The sequence below is a fragment of the Lathamus discolor genome, chromosome 1 (genome assembly GCF_037157495.1).
Source record: "Lathamus discolor isolate bLatDis1 chromosome 1, bLatDis1.hap1, whole genome shotgun sequence".
In the NCBI taxonomy this organism is placed as follows: Eukaryota; Metazoa; Chordata; class Aves; order Psittaciformes; family Psittacidae; genus Lathamus; species Lathamus discolor.
Window position 1 is genome coordinate 17,373,953 of NC_088884.1, and position 15,060 is coordinate 17,389,012.

The 15,060-nt window shown below is 41.5% G+C and overlaps 1 protein-coding gene across 1 annotated transcript in view; it reads left to right on the forward strand.

Annotated features, from left to right (window-relative positions):
* Positions 1–212: 212 nt before the first annotated feature.
* Positions 213–15,060, forward strand: part of CAPZA2 (capping actin protein of muscle Z-line subunit alpha 2) — a 35,444-nt gene continuing 20,596 nt past the window's right edge. The window contains exon 1 of the mRNA XM_065699683.1: positions 213–319. Within this exon, the coding sequence (XP_065555755.1) occupies positions 281–319 (39 nt within the window). The 5' untranslated portion in view covers positions 213–280. The remainder of the gene's footprint in view (positions 320–15,060) is intronic.

Below are 15,060 nucleotides of genomic sequence, written 5' to 3' on the forward strand. Positions count from 1 at the left end.
GGACCCCCGCTTCCCCCGGGCAACCGCCGCGACAAGCACCAGCGCACGGGCACGGGCACGGGCACGGGCACGGGCACGGGCACGGGCACGGGCACGGGCACGGGCACGGGCGGGAAGGCTCCGCCCCTCACCCGCCACCACTCTCCCACGCCTCACAGCGCGACACCCCCCACCTTGCGCATGCGCAGAGGTGCCCCCTCCCCGGCCAGTGGTGCTGAGCGCCCCGCCCTTCCTGCCTGTGAGGAGGAGCTGGGGGTGGCGGGCGGAGGCAGACGGGAAGATGGCGGACCTGGAGGAGCAGTTGTCCGATGAGGAGAAGGTAGGGTTGGGTGGGGATGTTGCACCGATGTCGCCTCTCTGTCCCCCCGGGCCGCTGAGCCGGAAGGCCGTGGGGCCAGCCCGCCGCTCGCCCTGCGGTTCGTGTGTTTACCGTCGCCGCGCGCTCGGGCCTGTCAGTGAGGGGGGGCGGGCAGAGGGTCGGCGGGGAGGCAGCGGGGAGGGCTGGCCCGGGCGCATCTCTCGCCGCTCCTTGTACGGTGCGGGCCCTACGCGGGGCGGGGCCCGGTGCCCGGTAAAGGCGGTGGCCCTTATCTGCCGGCTCCCCGCTGCCGCTGCTCACGGCCGGTGCGTGCCGCCTGGTGTGTGGCGGCGAGGAGAGAGAGAAGGGGCGCGGAAGGACTCTCGCCTTCGCTTCCCCCACAGCCACTTCCCGTTTTCGAGGCGCCGTGCCCGTGCGAGCTGGCCGCTCCGCAGCACCAGCACGGCCCTCCCCTTAGAGGGGCTCCGCGCCGCGGCGCTGGCGCCGGAGCAGGGCCGGCCCTGGCCATCTCCTCGCGGTTCACCCCGCAGGGTCCGGGAGTGGGTGGGATGCGGGAGGTTTAGGGGAGGAGGGGAGGCGTGGGGATGAGGAGGGCTGTTTTACTTCCTATTAAGAGACAGTAACTGGGGAAGTGTAAGGTCAAGGAGCAGAGGGTCAGAAGTAACGAGATTTGCGTGTAATCTCTTTTTATGCCAGTTGGAAACGTCTTAAATCTGAGACAAATTTTTTTCCAGGAAAAAAATTACACAAGGAGCAGGGTGTTTGGTAAGACCTCAGTTATCAGTGTTTTTTGGTCTTCCTCTGTTGGATCCAGCTCCATGACAGCTGCTTGTTTCAGAGCTAGGGTGTGGTGGTGTGTGTACATGGTGCTGGTGTGCTGTCATGTCTTTATGTAACACACAGTATTATTCATTTTTTACTTCAAAGATGTAGGGTTTCATCACTGTGGAAGCTGTGAGATGACTTAAATGTAGGAGACATTGATAAATGATGTTTCTAACTTCTTTGAAGTTAGAAGAATGTTTCATAAGTCTCAGGGATTACAATAAAGCAGTTTTTTCTGCAGGTTTGAGGTTAAGAGGACCCCATTTCAGAGCTAGAGATGGACTGATATGCCAAGATGCATACCACCAGGATCTCATTGTCTTTTTTCCAAGAGGCTTTAGGCCTGTGCCCTCCTCTGCTTAACTCGTATTCATACAACACCTCTCTGTTAGTATGTCAGGTAGTCGAGAAGTATATGTGGTAATCCATGATTCTTAGCCCTGTATAGAAAATACAAGCAACAAAAATCCAGTGTGTTGTTCCTGGATAGTATGAGTGAAAATACTTAGATTACAAGTTATCTTGGCATCACTGAATGGTTGAGGGTAGAAGGAACTTCTGGAGTTTATTTTGCCCAAGTCCCCTGCTCAGTCAGGGTCATCTAGAACAGGCTGCCCAGGACTATGTGCAGATGGCTTTTGGAAATCTCCAGGGATGGAGATTCCACAACCTTCCTGGGCAATCAGATGGCTTTTGGAAATCTCCAGGGATGGAGACTCCACAACCTTCCTGAGCAATCTGTGCCAGTGCTTGGTCACCCTTGCAGTAAAAAAGTGTCCCCTGATGCACAGTGGGCACCTCCTATGTTTCATTTTGTGCCCTGTTTATTTGTCCTGTCAAATAATAAAAGGTAGAATCACAGCTATATCTTGCCTCTGTATGATCTGGGATGCTTTGCCTGTGCTTTTGTGACTGATGGAATTAAGTTTTGAACTTTCTTCTGTCCATTAATTCCAGTTTTTCTTTTCTCCCAGACCTTTTAGAGGCTTCCTGCCTTGGTATAAGTGAATAGAATCAGCACTCTTCCATTGTAAATTTAAATTGATTCTTTTATTTGCTTCAGTCCCATATAAAATTGATTGTCCCATATGAGTGGAATTTTCCAAGCCTAGCAGTATATTTTATTGGCTAATAAAGCAAAGATGGGTAGCACTGCAAACTCTTGGAAAAGCAGGCAAATATCTATGCAGATCTTCTGATGCCTTAAGATTTTAATTTTTATAAGTTTAAATTGTGCTATCACTTTACTTTAAAAATGTCTCAAACATAGCTAAAAAAAAAAAAAGCTGGATAGCATTTGAAAAGCATTCCCTTCTCACCCACCTGGTTGGGACTATAAATAATGTTTGCATTTACTCTTACATTTAACTTTCACAGGGGATAAATCACATTGCTCCTTCATATACTTTTCTCCCATGAAACTCCCATGGAACTGATAGTATTGAGGACTGATTGAGGTGGTGGTATAGTTTTGTAGGTAATTTCAGATGTGGGTAGTTTTGCATAACTGGGACACTGGTTAAACCTGCAGAAATTCAAGAAGGAAAGAAGGTGAGCAAATAAATTTTTTTTTTTTTTCAAAGTAATAATACTGCTGTAAAAGCATAAATAAGTAGGAGATAAATGGTGCAGTGATACAAGTTCTGAAAGGTTTTCAATTCACATCTTGATTTGTGTATAGTCAATAGATTTAAGTGTTGCAAAGGCAGTAAGCAATTCCATTTATAGCAGCTATGCCTTCCTGTTGCTATCTAGTAGTCAGTTTGGAATGGCTGTATTTAGCTCTAACGTAATTCAGGTTTAAAACTTGCAGTGTTTAGCATAATTGAGAGTACAGAAAAGGCATGAACTGGAATAGCGGCAGAGGGTTGCAGTTTGGGTAAAGAAGCTTTAAAACCAAGGAAGGAGAAGAGCCAGTTGCCAGAAAGAAGGTGGTTTCAATATGCAAGGTTGCATAACTGATTTAGAACCCAGTCTTGTTCCTTAGATTCACATTTTAGCTTGAGATTTTTGAAACTTTGCATATCTTTCAGTGATGACAGCATGAGCATATATTTATAAAAGCTCTTTTTAAAAAAACCCTGAGAGCTATTTGTAGTAATTATGGTGTTAAGATTTGTATACATCCAAAGATACAAAGTTGGGCCATTGCCAGTGAAAGTTACTGGATTTAGCATTCAGTACCAGGGCTTTTCTAGTGCTAAAACCAGCTTTTGTGAGATACATTGTTCCATAGTCACTTTGTTAATGTAGGTCACTGAAAGTTCAGAAGCTTTTAAATAGGTGGAATAACATAAGATTGTTTGCTTCAGCCTGTACATAAAAATGAGGTGTGAGAGGTGGAAATCTTGAGGCCCTGAATTCTCATGGGAGATAGCAATGGGAAGTCATTGCTTCTGTGCGCTTCCCTATGGTAGTGCATCTTCCCTAAGTTTTGCATGCAAAACCTATTTATTTATCCAGCATATTTGAAGTAGTTAAAGTCTAGTAATCATTATTTGCAGTTTAATTTTATTCAAGTTTCTGTAGAAATTGTTTTCCTACCTATGGCTGTGTCAAAGTAATAAGCATATGTAAAAATGTATTTAATAAGTGTATTAGTGTGAATATAAAAGCTGCAATTTATCTACATGAACTTAGGCAGTGATTAGCGGAAGGTACTGATTTTGCTGTAAAAGTTGCATTTATTAACGTAAATATTAATTAACAAACAGCAGTGCAAATGCAAAACAGGAGTAAAACTATTTAAATCCTAAAACCAGTGTTCTGCCGTGGGGTTTTGGTGCATAGGAGTTAAATAGCTGTGTTGATATCAAAATAAAGCCTGAGAAAATTGGGATGCCTTCAGGGAGGAAAGGAGAGAATCCTTGTAGGAAAAGATAACACATCTCTCTCTTTTAATGCAAAATTAGCTCTTGCATTCTTTCAGATGCTGAGCCTATGATTATGGGAATTGTCAAACATTATCTTTTAAAAAAAAGGTAAGAAAGGGACCACATCTTTTTTCAGTAAGGTTATCTTTTGGTAGTTCCACTTGTTCAGGAAGGTGGGATTTAACAGTAGGTCTTGCTAATTACAAAGCTTACTGCAATTAGAGCAAAACTTCTCTCCTGATGAGGAAGCAGTCCCATTTGTGAAAATGAGCCAACACTGCTTCCAGGTATTTCCTGGTGCACTGGGGAACTTTGTAACTTCTTGAATTACATGTCAAAACCTACAAATCAAAGTAATAAAGGTGGATGTCTTACACCAACAAACTCTGCAGTGTAGTTTTGACACATTGTTTAAAGAACAATTGTTTCTTTAGTCACTGTTTTGAAATGAAAAGTCTATGCCAGGGAAATGTATTCTCTTATGTGTGTAACTTTGTCTTTAACATGTAATGCATTGACAGGAGATCACACTTGCATGTACAAGCTCACCGGTGTGGGAGGTTCGGGTGCTTCCTTAATGCAAACAAACCTTTTTTCTGCTTTGGAAGCATTAGCTGATTTTCTTTGAACCAAACACAAAAAAAAACCCCAAACAAAACAAAAAAAACTCCACCAACCCCCCCCAAACAAACACCCCCCAAAAAACCCAAACAACCAAACAAAACAACCAAGCCTTTTTAAATATCTCTACATGTTTTAAAGCAGTGCATGTTCTCAAAATCATTCATTTTTGAAAAATCTCAAATTCTGATCTCTAGAACTGCCCTGAGTGAGACTTTGAGACCATATATGACTAGAAGCAGAATGTGTTGGAGTAGAAGTAGGATTTAAAAAGCCTTTTCTGGTTATAATTGCACTGTAACCTATAAGGTAAAGTTTTGCAAGTGTCCTTAATGTTCTTTCATTGTATTTCATCAGTATGCACTTTGTTTTATATTTGAAAGTGCAGCTTTGCAAGTGTGTCTAGCAGGAGGAGCTTGTGGGCTCTCTGGTTCTTGTTTATATTTAAATTCTATATGGAACTGGAAATGCTGTTGCAAGTTCCAATGAAAGATTGAAAAACCTTTAATACTTAAATGTGAAATAACTCAGTTACAGTCAAGCATATTTGCTGTTTGATTTACTGCATAATAAAGCTGTGAAAGTTAACTTTTTTTTCCACAAGTGAAATGTGACAGAAGTTGTGTGAAAGGAATTCCTTTTACAAAAGTGAGGTTAAATTCAATACTTACACTTTGATAACATTTTGAGGAAATTCTCTAATAAAAATAAGGAAGTTGGAAATGCTTCTCAGGGTGACAGCTGATTTTGAATACAGCAGTTCTACCGAGATTTAAGGGTTTTAATGTACATCCTGACATATCATAGTGTGTTTCCTTGAGGTAGGAATTAATTTTTTTTTTAAACAAAGGCATCAATGGCCTTGAGATTGAAGGAGAGAGTAGGAATTTTAATCACTTTGTGAAATGATAGAAATGTTCAACAGTACCTGAGGAAAAATACTGTATACTGTTATAACTGGAAATAATAACTTCATCTATTTGGAGAGACATACAGGCTGGAAGAAATTTCTGGAGGTAATTTGAATGCAGCTTTGTCAAAGCAGGCCAACTTAGATCAGGTTGCTTAGGACTTACTCTTTCAGCTTTGGGTATCTCCCAAGGATGGAGACTGCACAGGCTCCTCTAGGCAACATGTTGCAATATTTGACTACTTCCATGGTCAGAAACTTTTCCTAATGTGGAAGTATTGCAACTTGTGTCCTGGGTTGCTTGTCTTTGTTCACCTCCATATAGAGCTATAATGCAATGCAAATATGTCTGCCATTTCTATTAGTTAAAAATTATTATTTGAACCTTGAAGATGGATACAAATGAAACTGTTATTCTAAGTACAAGATCAGTGATTTCTAAAGTTGCAGTTCCTATATTCTTTTGTTACTAATGCTTTGAGGAAATGATGTACTTTTTGTGGATTATGACTTTTACCATGTCATGGAGTATTTGTAATGTGGTGGCACCTCAGGACTGTCAAAAGCTCTGTTCTTGCAGGCTTTGTGCTTCCAGAACTTTGTGGAAACTTGCTACCCAGGAAACCGCATTGTTTAAGTAGATAAGAGAAAAAAACTGAACAAACATGAGCCGGCAGTGTGCGCTCACAGCCCAGAAAGCCAACTGTATCCTGGGCTGCATCAAAAGGAGCATGGCCAGCAGGTCAAAGGAGGTGATCCTGCCCCTCTACTCTGCTCTTGTGAGGCCTCACTTGGAATGTCGTGTGCAGTCCTGGTGTCCTCAATATAAAAAGGACATGGAACTGTAGGAACAAGTCCAAAACGAGGGCCACAAGAATGATCGGGGGACTGGAGCACCTCCCTTATGAAGACAGGCTGAGAAAGTTGGGGCTGTTCAGCCTGGAGAAGAGAAGGCTGCGTGGAGACCTCAGAGCAGCCTTCCAGTGTCTGGAGGGAGCCTACAAGGATGCTGGGGAGGGACTCTGTTGGGGACTGTAGTGATAGGACCAAGGGGTAACAGGTTAAAACTTAAAAAGGGGAAGTTTACATTGGATATAAGGAGGAAATTCTTTACTGTAAGGGTGATGAGTCACTGGAATGGGTTGCCCAAGGAAATTGTGAATGCTCCATCCCTGGCAGTGTTCAAGGCCAGGCTGGATAAAGCCTTGGGTGACATGGTTTAATGTGAGGTGTTCAGGGTTGGAACTAGATGATCTTAAGGTCCTTTCCAACCCTAACTATTCTATGATTCTATGAAAAATAGATAAGGCAATAGAACAAGTTATTGGCAAATCCAGTAGTGAAACCAGAAACAATAATTTGTGTTAAATAATGTTCTGTTGCTCACCAACAGTCATAAAACTACAGTTCTGCTATGAGAGAGCCTCCTTGGTTGATTTGAATGTTGGCAGTCAAAAAGGAGTGTGATAAGTATTTTAGCCACATTACTAAGCAAATCAGTGTGTTTTTGTTGAGCAGCACTTTGTAATATTCACTTCTACTTTCTGCAAGCAGGGTGTAAAGGACTTTGAACTGTTCATGCAGAAATGAAAGTAAATTTTTCAGCGTACGGAAATTATTTAAATTCTTGAGTAAAAAGCTTCTGAAATGTAAAATATTTCAAATATTTTTACTTGACAGAAAACATTAAAACTTTCAAGCTAATTCTGTCTTCAAGAGAGAATTTTAAGGCATAAAACTGGGGGGGGGGAGGAGGCATACCTTAGGTGTGTCACCTTATTCTGTGAATTTTCATAGAGTTGTTGCAGTGGTTGGGGTTGGAAGGGACCTTAAAGATCACCTGGTTCCCACTCCCCTGCTGTGGGCAAGGACACCTTCTACTAGACCAGGTTGGTCAAAGCTCCATCTCACCTGGCCTTTTAATAAAGGCATTTTTCATAGAGCAAGCTCTCATACTGTTTCTTTTCTCCCCCTGCTACTGTTGAATCCAGGCTTGATGTCCAGTATTTAAAGAGTGACTACAAAGAAGGTGTAAACTCCCTTTTTCATAGGGAGTCACATAGAAAAGAGATGGCGTAATGTGCTCAAGTTACTCCTGGGAGATTCCAGCTGGAACAAGAGGAAAATTTTTCACAATGAGAACAATCAGCCATTGGAATTGTCCCTCCTGGGAAGTGGTGTATTCCCCAGTGCTGGACACTTTTGAGACTCAGCTGGACAGGGTGCTGGGACATCTTGTCTTAAGTCATGCTTTGCCAAAAAAGGTTGGACCAAGCGATTCTTGAGGGACCTTCCAACCTGGTGTTGTATGGTTCTATGAATTATAAATAATGATCTTGGAGTATCAGGAAGGATCATTTTAAAAATTTAGGCTTTGTGGTGGAAGAAAGCTTTGCAAATATGAGCCAAGTGCTTTTTAGGTTATAGCAGATACCAGTCTTTAAATATGGCTGAGAAAGAGAGGTCTCATTGCTGCAGCTAAGGAGCATGTGTGTTAGGCTAACTGCAAAATTACATGGGGCAGATTTAACTGCTCTAACAGTTATTTTTTTTTTTTTTTAGTTAAGCCCAAGTAATTAGTTTCTAGTTATTACCCAGGTAGTCCACATTGCTTTCCTATTCCTCTTTGCTGCCTGTATATGATACAGTGACTTTCAGAAGTCCTCTTTTGGGGTTGTTTGATTATTATTTTTTGTTTATTTATTTTTTTTTAATCCTTCATTTTAATATGATGTGATGTATAAAGCTATTTTAAGATGGAGACTTTTAAGATGGATGTTTAGATACAGTGCTGCTGAAAGGCCCTACAGTGAAGTAGTCAGCAACTTTTAAAATTGTTGTTTTTGTGAAAATAAATCTCATTATCCAAGCTAGTTCTTCAGGTAGAAAGAATGCAGCTAGAATACCTCACACTGTGTAAGAATTACTTTTTGCACCACTATTAAGTGCTGGTACTGTTACATACTTCCAAATACTTGAGTTTTCCTCAATTATTTTTAATACACACGTTGCAGTTGCAGTGCAGCTTCAGGCATAGCTATGAAGGAAATGTCTGTTCAAAGCCATAGGCATGGAATGTGCCCCTCCTTTCCTGTGCTTCAGAACCACATTTCTGCAGTGTTTTCTTCCTCAGCTCTCCCAGAAGCAGAAGTTAGTTGAATACTACCATGCATTTTTTTCACTTGAGTTTGGTAGGAAAGCAGTTGCAACACTGCTTTTTTATATTCATTCCCTCTCAACCAGAGTCATTGCCTTTGCTCTGTATTTGTGTGAGATGCTGCATGTTTTGGGATGTCTCTTCAATATTTGAAATGATACCCATGGATGGGTGAGGTTTCATGGGATGCTGGGAAGACAGATTGCTGCTGACATGGGATAATCACTTTCTCACATGAAAAAGGACAAGGTGATTGGTGACAACCAGCATGGCTTCACTAAGGGAAAATCGTGCCTGACCAATCTGGTGGCCTTCTATGATGGGGCTACAGAACTGATGGACAGGGGTAGAGCAGTTGACGTCATCTACCTGGATTTGTGCAAAGCGTTTCACACTGTCCTGCATGACATCTTTGTTTCTAAATTGGAGAGACATCAATTTGATAGATGGACCACTCAGTGGATAAAGAACTGGCTGGATGGCCGCATGCAAAGAGTTGTAGTCTGTGGCTCGATGTCCAGTTGGAGACCAGTAACGAGTGGTGTCCCTCAGGGATTGGTGTTGGGACTGGTCTTGTTCAACATCTTTGTTGGTGACATGGACAGTGGGATTGAGTGCACCCTCAGCAAGTTTGCCAACGACACCAAGCTGTGTGGTTTGGTTGATACACTGGAGGGAAGGAATGCCATCCAGAGGGACCTTGACATGCTTGTGAGGTGGGCTGATGCCAGCCTTATGAAGTTTAACCATGCCAAGTGCAAGGTCCTACACCTGGGTCGGAGCAATCCCAGGCACGGCTACAGGCTGGGCAGAGAAGAGATTCAGAGCAGCCCTGCAGAGAAGGACTTGGGGGTGCTGGTCGATGAGAAAATGAACATGAGCCGCCAGTGTGCGCTCGCAGCCCAGAAAGCCAAGCGTATCCTGGGCTGCATCAAAAGGAGAGTGACCAGCAGGTCAAAGGAGGTGATCCTGCCCCTCTACTCTGCTCTCGTGAAGCCTCACTTGGAATGTTGTGTGCAGTCCTGGTGTCCTCAACATAAAAAGGACATGGAACTGTTGGAACAAGTCCAGAGGAGGGCCACGAGGATGATCAGGGGACTGGAGCACCTCCTGTATGAAGACAGGCTGAGAAAGTTGGGTCTGTTCAGCCTGGAGAAGAGAAGGCTGCGTGGAGACCTCATAGCAGCCTTCCAGTATCTGAAGGGGGCCTATAAGAATGCTGGGGAGGGACTCTGTTGGGGACTGTAGTGATAGGACAAGGGGTAACAGGTTCAGACTTAAAAAGGAGAAGTTTAGACTGGATATAAGGAAGAAATTCTTTAAGGGTGGTGAGGCACTGGAATGGGTTACCCAAGGAAGTTGTGAATGTTCCATCCCTGGCAGTGTTCAAGGTCAGGTTGGACAGAGCCTTGGGTGAGATGGTTTAGTGTGCGGTGTCCCTGCCCATAGCAAGGGGGATACCACTAGATGATCTTAAGGTCCTTTCCAACCCTAACTATTCTATGATTCTGTGATTTTATATACTTTCTCAGTGTTTGGCTGTTTGAAGGCTTATTCACCTCACTAAGCTGTTAGCAGCAAGAAAGAATACTTCCTTTAGCTCTTTTCGTAAGTGAATTTGTTGCTATGTTCCTGCCACCTTTTAAAGATATTCTTCAGCTAGATCAGCTTGCTTCTCTGGATGCTTACAAAATAGATGAGCACTGGTGATACAAAGGAGTTTGTAAAAATGGATCACAGGGCTTTTGGGAACAGCAAGGAGATTAGGCCTTTTGGTGGCAGCAGCAGCATGGTAGTAGGTCAGTTTATGCCACTTAGGAAACACCACCAGCTTGTTTTTAATTTTAAAGGATGTATTGTAACTGCTGGTGTAACATCTTTGGAAGTATCTAACTTAAGAATTTAATGAGCAATTGGAGCCGGTAGTACCAAGTATCTGCCTACCTGTGCAAAGGGAAAAACAATTACTTTTTTTTTTAACACTGAAGGGTTCGTAAACTCAAAATCTATGTTAATGTTTGCAGTACTGACAGACATCAATCACTGTATCTTGCAAATGATTGAACCTTACACTGTGTTCCTTGGTGTGCTACATTAATATGTGTCAATACAAAACTGATTTTTGACTGGTAGAAGACATCAGAGCAGTTTTGTTGTTCATTAGCAGGCAGAGCTGCATATTGAAAATGCCTCATGTGAAACATCTCAGCTGACTCAAAACACGAGTTTGAATCAAACTCGGAGCTTGATACACTACTGTCTTGTCCAGTATTACTGTCTTGTCCGGTATTACTCCATATGGTACACGCAGGATACCAAAATGACTTGCATGTTATTGTGAATTACAGGGTCTTGAGAGAACAGGAACTTACCTAATTTGAATAAGGCTTCACTGTGTTAATATTACTGTAACTACAGACTGTGAGAAACCCCTGTAGCTACCCATAGAGTTCAGTTGGTCAAGACCAAGCTATTCGTTTAGTTGCCTGCAGAAAGGCTTCCTGAACCAGCAGGAACTACAGCAGAAGGCACGGCTCTGGCAATAGGGTTCTCTGGGTTCTTCACTGCTCCTAGAGTAGAAGCAAAAAGCTCCCTTCTCCAAAAAGTGGTCTCTCGTCTACTTTTTTGCCAAACATAGGTTCCTGTGAGTGGGAGATTTCTTTTACAAGAAAGGAAGGTTGCTCTTAGAAATACAGAATAGAACTTACAGCAACCTTCCAATATCTAAAGGGGGGCCTGCAAGAAATCTGGAGAGGAACTTTTTACAAGGACAGGTAGTGACAGGACAAGCTGTATGGCTTTAAACTGAAAGAGTGTAGCTTTAAATTAGGTATTAGGAAGAAATTTTTTAGTATGAGAGTGGTGAGGTGCTGGAACAGGTTGCCCAGAAAGATTAGCTGCCCTGTCCCTGGAAGTGTTCAAAGCCAGGTTGGACAAGACTTTGACCAACCTGGTCTAGTAGAAGCTGTTCTTGCCCACAGCATGGGGGTTGGAACCAGATGATCTTCAAGGTCCCTTGCAACCCAGATTATTCTATGGTTGTGTGATATACAAAGCTTTTCTCCTGCTCTAGCACTTTATATAATCACTGTGGTAAAAGTAACTGCTGGAAGCTCGCTCTTTGTCCCTGTGATTAGCAACAAAGATTTCTCTGAGTGGAAATTTACTGTGGAGGTCTTATGTTACTTCTCCCTCCCCCCTCTCAAATTTTAATGCAGTTTTTTAGGTGACAAGGGCTTTTAATATCTCCTTCGCTATTTCATTTTTATTGCTTTGGAACAGTAAACTTTAACCTGTTATGAGTGTAGAGGAAGGGTGGGTCTCCCTGCCACAAGGAGTTTATAGCTGAACTTGAAAGAAGTGATGTGTAGCAAGGAGTAAGGGCAAAGTATGTGGTTTCACAGCATCTTGCATACTAGCAAGTTTTTGTTGTGTAGCAGCGTGGCAGTTGATTGAAGGAGGGAACTGTCAGAGCCCTAGCAAATACAGCTGTACCTCAGTAAAATTAAAAGGGAGAAAAGCAAAAGGGGAAGGGAGGTGGGGGAGGTCGGGGGGAAAGCTACCTTAAGTTTTAATGTCTCTCTTGTTGCTTGATAATCTAGCTGATTATCAGGAACAAGCGTGTAGTAGTGGAGCTGACTGGGTGGCGTTGGGGGCGCCTGTGTGCTTCAGCTAGGCTGTGTCCATGACCATATTTAGGCACATAGAGCACAGAAGGTTGGGCTTTTTCAAGCAGTGTCAGTTCCGATGTGCCAGGAACAGGAAGAGTTAGTCCGGGGCATGTGCAATCGCTGTGTGTAACTTCTTTAAAATAAAACAAACTTTAGAATGTCTCAGACTGGACAAGACTGAAAAAGAAGTAGGATTTCTCTGTCTCTCTGGTGGGTGTCATGCTTTGAGAGAAATTGGATTGTGCAATAAAGGCAGAAGCATGAAAACAAGGTGGATTTAGCATAACTTAGACCTCTTTGTATATTACTACCTCTGTGCTTGTGTAATCTGAAAACTGCAAATACTGTAGTAACTGAGTGTAGGCATTTGTTGACAGACCAGTTAAGTTCTAGCAGAATGAAGTTAGGCATTGTTATACCTGGTATCCATGCTAATCTCATACAACAAACCTACCCTTTTGTCTTTCACTAAGCTTCTCAGACTGAGTTTTTACCTTACTTGAAATAGTTTATAAAATCAAAAAGCTTGTCACTGATGTGATGGGTAGCGTTTGGCATCACTTGAGTTGAGAAAGTAAATCTCACTGGTTCTGACTTACTTGCATCAGACTTCCATTGAAGTGAGACTGTGACTGGTGTAAATGTGAAAATCAGATAAAGAGAAACCCTGCAGTGGGGAATGCTTCTCTTCTCAATGTTCAGAGATTATTTTTTTTTTTAATATAACTTCCTCTTAGCTTCTATATGATTTGTCCAAATTAATGTTCAAACCTGGATGAAGTCACATTTCATTAAAATGTATTTAGATTGATTTTATGCTTTCAAGGAATTTAATATAGTAAATGTGCAATTGTTGTGGTAAAAGCTGTTAGCAAGACCTGGGTTTTCTGAGCCGCTGTTGATCAGATGTTCTGGATTACTGAACTCTCAATTTTATAGTTTCTTGCAAGCAGCTCTGCAGACATTTAACTGAAAACAGTGTCTGTAATTCAAATCTTGGAAACTACATCAATAAAACACTGTCTTAAACTTTAGGTGGTGTTTTGGGAGTAACTACAGTAATAATAAGTGGAGAAACTTCAGGTGTTTTCTCAGTCTTTTGAGTTTATTAAAGGAATACTCAACTGTAACCTCCTTTTCTGTTACTTGCTAATACATTTCATAAGGTTCTCGTACTGTGTGCGAAGGTGCATTTCTTTTCACTGAAAAGTTTTGTCATTTAGACTTTCAAAATATTATGTTGTTTCTCTTTTGACTTGCTCAGATCTGTTCTGATCAGTTTTTAAGTCTTTTTTTTTTCTTTTGTATTGAATAACCAGCATTGGTTTAACTGTAATGCATCTTATTGATGTGTTTTCTTGAGCATGTGTGTTCTTCAACAGTTCTCAGCAAAAATAATTTCCTATCTCAGCTGGACTTTATTGCAGTTGAGTTTTTTGCCTGTTACTTTGTATTAAAGGTAATGTGCCTGTTGTTATATATGCATTTTAAAATCTTTTCTTTTACTTGCTGACAAACACCACATTTTATATGGACTGTCCCTTTATTTAAAAATGTGCTTTCTCGAGTGATAGCTGAGCCAGTGGCTTTTGACTGCCAAAAGGGGGAGATCTTCATCTCATTGAGGCTCATGAAAATGTGTTCATTTATCCTTCAGTATCAGTCTGCTATTGGAAGACAGAAGCCTCTTTTAGAGCATTTATTTCTGGAAAAATTCAGTGGCAATAAAGAAGCTGTAAATGCTTTTCAGTTTTTGTGTGTTAAATGAATCTACTAGATTTAATTCTTAGGTGTGCTTCTTGTTTTTTATGAGTTGGGGAAATAAGGCTTTTTCAGATACTTATCTCCACAGGTAAGTTAATTTGCTTTAACTGCTGAAATGGATTAGCTTTAAATGTGCTTCACAAAGGCAGCTTAGCAAAATCCAGAGTGCCTTAGCTGTCAAGACTCAACTTCTGAAGACCTACTAGGTTTTTTGCTTCTGTAAGCATGAATATATTTCTTGATGAGAAATTAATTCCTAATTTGCATGTTTATTTGTCCTGTAAGAAGTGGCAAGGATGATGAATTATCACACTAAAAAAAATCTCATTGAGGAATTAAATTTACTAATCATAGGATGGTTTAGGTTGGAAGGGACCTTAAGATCATTGAATTCTGGTTTGTCTGTCCTGAGGAAACATGTGTTACTCTTTAGCTACATTATGAGTAATATCCATTCAGAAGTATTAATCTGACTCATAAGAAAAGTTCTTACTGATAGCAAAAAAGAAGCAAAACCCAGTTTTCACATTACCAAAACAGCTGAAAAATAAGGCATTATTCTAGTTGTAATAGAGATTTAATATCTCACCTAACAGATATTACTGGTTTAGTGGTAGTGAATAATAATGATATGATATGAATGGTAATAAATAAGTAACAAATAATGACCAGTTTAATGATTATTCAGAGTGCAGTTTGGGCACCCATGTTTTGCTTAATTTTGCTTATTTAGCTGCTGCCCAACCCAAAATTGATGGACGTTTTATTTCAGAACTTGGAACCTATCTTCCCCTTCTCCTTCATGAGTTATATTCTCCTTCATAGTACTGTAGGTTAGCTGTATTTCATAGCCTTTAGATTTCTTTGGTGTGAGCACTGAGCTGTGTATGCTGTTTTCAGCAGGAGAGGTATGAAGTATG